The sequence below is a fragment of the Jatropha curcas genome, chromosome 9 (genome assembly GCF_041381405.1).
Source record: "Jatropha curcas cultivar XTBG-Jc1 chromosome 9, XTBG_Jcur_1.0, whole genome shotgun sequence".
Taxonomy (NCBI): Eukaryota; Viridiplantae; Streptophyta; class Magnoliopsida; order Malpighiales; family Euphorbiaceae; genus Jatropha; species Jatropha curcas.
The window spans coordinates 3,907,384-3,915,288 of NC_143159.1; the positions used below are offsets into that span (position 1 = coordinate 3,907,384).

Sequence of the window (7,905 nt, forward strand, 5' to 3'; positions counted from 1 at the left end):
TATAGTGGGTTTTCAACATTATTTATTTATTTATTTTTTTTGGTAAAAAAGGAGAGCTAGGCTCTAATATTACAAACAGTGTTAGAATAAGAGACGCCCATAATATCACGTAGAAGCCACGACCCAATGCCATGAGGAGGATCAAAAAGGAAATGATTGCCCATGGGAAATTCATTAATAAAATTTGAAAATCATTTTTCTTATACTATTACAAAGTTGAAAAGTAAATATAAATAAAAAAAATTGACAAATTTAAACCTAAAATTTATATGAAGTTATTAATTATTAAAAAAATTGAAGAATTTTTTAATTTAATTATGCAATTAACTTATTGTTTGGATTATTAATTATTAATAAAAAAAAGCTAAAGAGTTCTTTCATTAATGCAATAAACTTATTACAGGGTTATTAGTCATTGAATTCGATTAGTACATACAGGTAATTAAAATTTATGTTTCAAGAGTTTTTTCCAAAAAAAAAAGACAAAAATTTAAAAGAAAATTAGATATAATTCTTAATTTTACTTTTGTAAAAATTTTGTTTGGTATTGATTAGATTATGGTTTTAATCAAAATTATTAAAAGCAATTAATTAATTAATTCATTATAATTATCAAATAAAATTAATTTAGTTGGGAAGTCAAAATAGTGAAAGACTTGGTGCATACATTTTGATTGGAGAATAGCATTTTCTTTTTCTCACAAGAAATGATGGCAGAAATGCGTCGGTAACTCCTTCCACACAATTCTAATTTACTGGTTTGTTTTATGCACCATGTTGTTTAGGCATTAGTTAGATAAATCAAAGGATGTAAATCACACGTTATTAGAACAAATTGTAATAAATTATATGAACATAAAATGAAAATAAAGCTGGCGCAACATTTATCAATTGGAAATTATTGACGCTGATGTTTTGGCCCACTAGCATATGCAGCTTCAAAACCTAAAATTATTGTCACTCTTTTTGTTATATTTGTTTCTCGTTTCCAAGCTCTTTGTAACATGGCCCTGCCTTATCCAGAGATATATCTTGACTTGAGAGAACACAAAGTTGTGCTTGTTTTAACATCATGTTGTCTCCTTCTGAAGATTGTTTGAATAGAAACAAGCACTTGTGAGACAATTATAATGTGAAATAGGACTTCCAAGTTTCTGTCTTAATGCCACTACGACACCCTGCCCTCTTTTTTCCCATATCAAAAGCTTTTGTTAGGTCTTAAATGGTTGATTCTGTGGGGGTATGTGTCCCCTTATACGCTTCTGTTGTTGGGTTGTTACTGTGCTAAATGGAGGAATTATTACAGACAATTTTGCTTCTGTTTCTGTACATTGATTCTAATTGACCCGGTTTACACGTGTAGGAGAATTTCTTAAACTTTATGAAAGCAATCTCCTATTTAATTTCAACCTTCTTCTTTTGCAAATTTACCCTAATGATAATACATCTTTCGACCTAAGTATAAATCCAAGTTCAACGTGAAAGTGAAAAATATAAATATATATTTAAATTCTTTCCACAATTTCACAGATCAGTGCATTTTGGAAGTGAATGATGTTTCCTGTTTAATGCTTCATTTCCTTCAAATCCTTCTCATTAAATCAATGGAATTATTTGTTCCTTTTGCCTATATATGTATGGAAATGCAAGCAAGGAAGTGTAAATGGCCGGCGGACTTGTGACTTTGTGGGACGGTGCAGTTTGATGCTCGTGGCAGCATTATAAACATTACATTCATCACGTAACTATATATATATCCAATAATTTTTGAAATCTTGGAAAATTAAGATAAGAATATTATAATGTTAAATTTGATAATTTTGAGTTTTAACAAAAAAAAAAAAAAAAAAAAAAAAAAAAAACCCATTGAAAAAAAAAACATTAGTGAAGTGAGCGGATCAGGGTAAGATCGAAGTAATGCTAATTTAATTAAAACAAAATTGAGTGCAAATATCTAGATAAAGGGTAAAATTGAAATAAATTACTTAATGTTATTTTAATTTTTTAAATGGAACAAAAAGAAGTCAAAAAATTATTAAATTTAACTGAACGAGCATGTGTTAATATTAATTCATTAATTTCCTTGCTCGTTCAACACATGCATGCATAATTATTACATTTATCAGACAAAACTGAATAATTAATACTTGACCTAAAGTTTGCTTCAAGCTTAAGAGTTGGTTTAGGTAATTCTTGACTTGGCAGTTTCTATTTGTATGGTCTTTTTTATTAATTGCTCTTGGAAAAATCATGCCATGAGCTTATATATTTGTCTACATACTCGCTTTGCTTTCATATTATTTTAATTGTGCAATTATGAATTTTTTTACCAAAATTTACAAAAGGTCTTAACTCTTACGTACAGTAGTGTAATCTTTTAATTTCGTTGCTTATGCATGCATAATTATTACAATTTGTCACACAAAACTCAGTAATTAACACCTAACCCAAAGTTTGCTTAAACCTTGAGAGATGGTTTAGGTAATTCTTGACTTGGCAGTTTCTATTTGTATGACCTTTTTTATTAATTGCTCTCGGAAAAATCATGCCATGCGCTTATATATTTGTGTACATACTTACTTTGCTTTCACATTATTTTGATTGTGCAATTATGAAATTTTTTTACCAAAATTTACAAAAGATTGACGCTGGGTCTTATGTATAGTACTGTGCTACTGTAAGAGGCAAACTAGCCACAATCTTTGAACATATAATACCAGGACAATCATGTAATTAAGAAAAAGGACAATACATATTCATCAATTGTCAAATTTCAAATTCCAAGATTTGCTTAGCTTAGCTTAACTTTGTAATTTAATGATTACTATTGGGAAGTCACAAATGACTGTTATTTCACTAACGGGGGAATGCATTTCATTTCTGGTAGTACTCAATTGCTTGTAGTCGGTAGCTGTAGCTTTCATACGACGTTATAGGCTTTCAGCCTTAGATTTTTAATTTTCAATTATCAGTTATTTGTAATATTCTCACTCAGACTAATATTTCTATCAAGATTAAGTCCTTTTTCTTTAAGCCAGTATAATCATATTCTGTTTGTGTTTTGATCAATAAGATGAGAAAAATTTTGCCAATAACCTTTGGATAGCCCTAGAGTTAAATCAAGTGAAAAGGTCACGGTGTTGGAGAGAAGATACCAGCAAAGAATCAAACTCTTGTCTGTTTAAATGGAGAAGTAGGGGACATAGTGTTATGTTATCCCGAAAAGCATGGCCAATCACATATCTAAATGTAAAAGTATAGGGTTATAATAGGTTCCTGCAAACTTGAGGATGTCACAAAGTAAATTACGTAAACTTCACGGGTAAATATATGCATTTGGGCGCTAGATTTGTAGCCCTCTATAACAAGATTTCATATGATGTAAACATGGATCCTGTGAAATATAAATGTAGATAGATTGGATTGGGATGATTATCCAACCTGACAAGTAAAATTATCGTAGAAGAAGGTAACAAAATATGTGTCAGCTAATCACACGTCATTTATAAAAAAAATTGGAAACAACTAGACATGTGTCATCCATTTAAGAAAAGTATAGAAAAGAGCCAATAAAATATCTTATCTATTCAATAAGACTAAACAACGTTATTTCTTTTGCGACAACGTTAAGGTTAAAATATTGGTATGTAAGTGAAAATAAAACCAACTATTTAGCCTCTTGTCTTCCAAAATAAAAGGAGGCAAAAAAGTTAGTGTCTTTCTTTTTGGTTTTGAGGTAGTTGATAAGAAAAACAAATGGCATTCACTTTATAAAGGCAAGAGCACCATTGATGGGGGACTGAAAGGAACTAAATACTAGTAATTCTAAAACCATGAAAAGACACTACTCCACTAGCTATGCCTAAAATGAAACATGTTTAAAACTTGAAATTAACTAATTCTATTGTATATGGATAGGGTTTCTTATCCTGTTTTTGTCTTGTGGATAGGTGAAATTGCTCCATCCATTCCAAAAATTTTTGAAGTTTGGTTCTTAGGAAATAATTAATGTCACACGTTCAACAAGTACAAAATGTGCTCAATTTTACAATATGTCAATAATGGGATTGCACTAATTATTAGGCTCCAAACTGTGTTTTTCTTTTAAAAAGTTTTGGACTTGAAAGTTCTTTTTTTAATTTTAAAATTTCAAGATTAATTCGTTTCGTTTGTGATTGATCACTTTTATATATTATATATGCATATATTATTATATATCTAACAAGGAATTTATCCGATTGCTAATAATTTTTTTAGTAATTTTAAGATCCAAAACTTATTGATTCTAATCAATTAAAAATAAATAAAATTCAAGATTAATTAGAAAATGATTATATATAAATAAATATATAGATGATTGAACTTAATCTGCAATATCTCTACTTCAACTTAAAAGGCAGTAGAAAATTAATAATAATGATTAAATTTAATTGAAAACTTACTTCATTTCCAAAGATCAAAATTTTCATCAAGAAACATAAATTATCGTAGAAAAAAATTATGAAAGCTAAATTGTCTTCAGAAACATACGTTTTAGAAAAAAAAATTATGGAAGTTAGCTAATCATATACATACAGATGTAAATAAGAAGAACTTAAAAATTTCAAGGTCCTAATTATCTATATATTTATTCAAAAAATAAATTTAAACATACAATATATCTATTTATAAAAAATGAATTTTTTAAAATAAATTAAGTGTTTAATCATTGTGGAATTCCTAACACTGGTGCTACTTTTTCAACCTTCTTTTGAACGGAGCCATATAATTAGCTTAGCAAATAAATGTCATACATTTTTCGTAATTTCTTTTATTACGATTAATATTTACAGCCCAACATTAAAATTAAATCAGCTACTACATTTTGATTTTTTTTATAGGCAGTAGGCACAATTAATTAAAGGCTGAAAAAGGATTAGAATGTCTAATCTTGATTAGATTATAGTAAGTTTTACTCAAATTTAGTTAATAAAAACTGAAAAAAAGGAAATTAATTGATTAATTAATTAAACATCAAATTGGTTGGGAGGTCAAATAGTGAAAGACTTGGTGCATTCATTTTGGCTGGAGAATGACATACTTTCCAACAAGAAATGATAGCAGAAATGTGTCGGTAACTCCTTATTTGGCTGCCCAGAATTCTAATTACTGGATCCACTACATGCATATCACACCATTTCTTTACCTAGGTAAGCAGTATAAATAAATAATTTTGAAGTATTTGTTTTAGAGCCAGAAATTAATGGAAAAAGAAAAGAAATATTTGTAAGACATGAGGGGCGCTAAGTCCAACAATGGTTCTTTCTGTGGTCAAAAATGAAACAGGCAAACAGCATCATCAACTGAACCAGTGCGTATCGTCGGCGAACTGTGATCCATTTCTATCTCCCCCTCCTCCTATCCTATATAAATATCCCTTCTCTTCCCTCTTAACACTTGCACTCCAGTACATTTCTTATTCATACATTTACGTATTCACATTCATATAAACATATACAATAAATATGCTATCTAGCAAAGCTGAGGGTGAATCGCATGGCCAAGACTCTTCCTACTTCCATGGCTGGAGAGAGTACGAGAAGAATCCTTACCATCCACTTCATAATCCTAACGGGATTCTTCAGATGGGACTTGCAGAGAATCAGGTCACCTTCTTCAGATGTGTCTTTATTTTTCAGTACCGACGCCACATTTCTTCAATCGCTTGTCTGCTTGTTTTTCTTTGCTTTTTGCTGATATTAGCCTCTCCCATTTTTCATCTACTTTCTGCAAATCCTGGAGAGACTATTTTCTCACGTGTGAATTATTTGTTTCTTTATAAATTATCTGGACACTGTTTTATAAGCCCATTATATGTTCTGTCCCCTGTCTTTCAATATAAACAGAGCTACTATTATTTGCATACGACACCGTTTTAAAAAATTTTGTAATTGTATATTTCTTGCTAGGAAAATGTATGAATGGTTTGCTTTACAGTGCAAGGAGAGGCCATGTGTAGCATTTTGGAATTTCGATATATAACAACATAGTATATAAAATCAAAACACGTACTCTGTTTTGCAGCTTTCCCTTGACCTTCTTGAATCTTGGATAGAAAACAATCCAGACTCAATGGAGTTGAAGAGAAATGGAGAATCTATTTTCAGAGAATTGGCACTCTTCCAAGACTATCACGGCTTACCTGCTTTCAAGAATGTATATATTTCTCAATTTATTTCATTTATAGCTCATTAAAATAAATTCATGTATGGAGATAAATCTAATATTGTGCTCAAATTTATTTATTCAGGCGCTCGGGAATTTCATGGCTCAAATAAGAAGAAACAAAGTTAAATTTGATCCAAACAAGCTTGTGCTAACTGCCGGTTCAACTTCTGCTAATGAGACTTTAATGTTTTGCCTCGCTGAGCGTGGCGATGCCTTCCTTCTTCCTACACCATACTACCCTGGGTAACTTTTCTTTTCTTTTATATATAAACAAGCTAGTTTATATTCTTTCATTCAACTCCAAGAGAAAATAGCTTATTTTTATGGCAGGTTTGACAGAGATCTAAAATGGCGAACAGAGGTTGAGATTATTCCAATACATTGCACGAGTTCAAACGGTTTTCGCATTACCATGTCTGCATTAGAAAAAGCCTATCAAGAAGCCCTAAAACTCAAGCTTAGAGTAAAGGGGATATTCATTACAAATCCTTCAAACCCATTAGGAACATCTATGACTCGATATGAGCTTAGCCTTATTATTACCTTTGCCATAGCTAAACATATCCACATTGTAAGCGACGAAATATATTGTGTCACTGTCTTTGACAACCCTAACTTCATAAGCATCAGAGAGGCCCTAATGGATCAAAGACAGCTGGAGAACACTGACATATGGCGCAGGATTCATATTGTTTACAGTAACTCAAAGGATCTAGGCCTTCCGGGTTTTCGAATTGGCATGATTTACTCCGATAATGAAACAGTAGTTGCTGCTGCAACTAAAATGTCTAGCTTTGGCTTAATTTCATCACAAACTCAATACCTACTCTCCTGCATGCTTTCTGACAAGAAGTTTATTACCAACTACTTGAAGGAAAATCGAAAGAGACTGAAAAACAGGAAAGAAACGTTTGTCTCGGGGCTCCAAAATGCAGGGCTCAATTGCTTGAAAAGCAATGCGGGATTGTTCTGCTGGGTTGACATGAGGCGTCTGTTAAGCTCACAAACTTTTGAAGCAGAAAAAGAGCTATGGAAATTGATTGTAGATGAAGTTGGGTTAAACATCTCTCCTGGATCTTCTTTCCACTGCTTTGAACCAGGTTGGTTTAGAGTTTGCTTTGCAAATTTATCAGAAGAAATGCTAGATGTTGCTATCGGACGTATTAACAACTTTGTAGCCTCTAATCGGAACGGTACGTGCCATCATCAAATGATCAGTGATCAAAGATCGTTTATCAACAAATGGGTTTCTAAATTATCATTAGGTGATGATCGCGAATCGGATCGTTAAAGAAGCTATATGTATGAACAAATTTTTTTTAATCTTTCTAGCTAGACGATTATATATAGAGGATAGAAATTATTTACGTACGTATACTACATTCATCCATCCTTTGTTGCTGTATGTTTGATTTGTATAGTTTCGTCTGTTCCTCCTTATATGATAGTCTACCAAAACAAGTTGTTTATTAAATCTTCCAATGTAATTACACGAGCATGTGAAAAGAAAGAGTTGTATTCTAATCCGAATATGGAAATATGTGTGCAAATAAAAAAAAGGAAAAGATAAAAAATAAAAAGTAATTTGCAGAGTAAAAATAAAAGTAAAAATTACTCTTACCTCTGCATTTGAATTAATGAAGAAAACAACATATTACAGTAAAAAAATAATTTTCAATTCAAATTGCTCAGGAAGTT

The 7,905-nt window shown here is 31.0% G+C and overlaps 1 protein-coding gene across 1 annotated transcript; it reads left to right on the forward strand.

The window, feature by feature from the left end:
- Nucleotides 1-6,295: 6,295 nt before the first annotated feature.
- On the forward strand, nt 6,296-7,555 carry LOC105630798 (1-aminocyclopropane-1-carboxylate synthase 3). Its single transcript, XM_012212761.4, has 2 exons — nt 6,296-6,450; nt 6,538-7,555. Exons 1-2 carry the CDS (start codon nt 6,305-6,307, stop codon nt 7,496-7,498), a joined length of 1,107 nt encoding a protein of 368 aa, XP_012068151.2. The 5' UTR covers nt 6,296-6,304; the 3' UTR covers nt 7,499-7,555.
- Nucleotides 7,556-7,905: the final 350 nt, after the last annotated feature.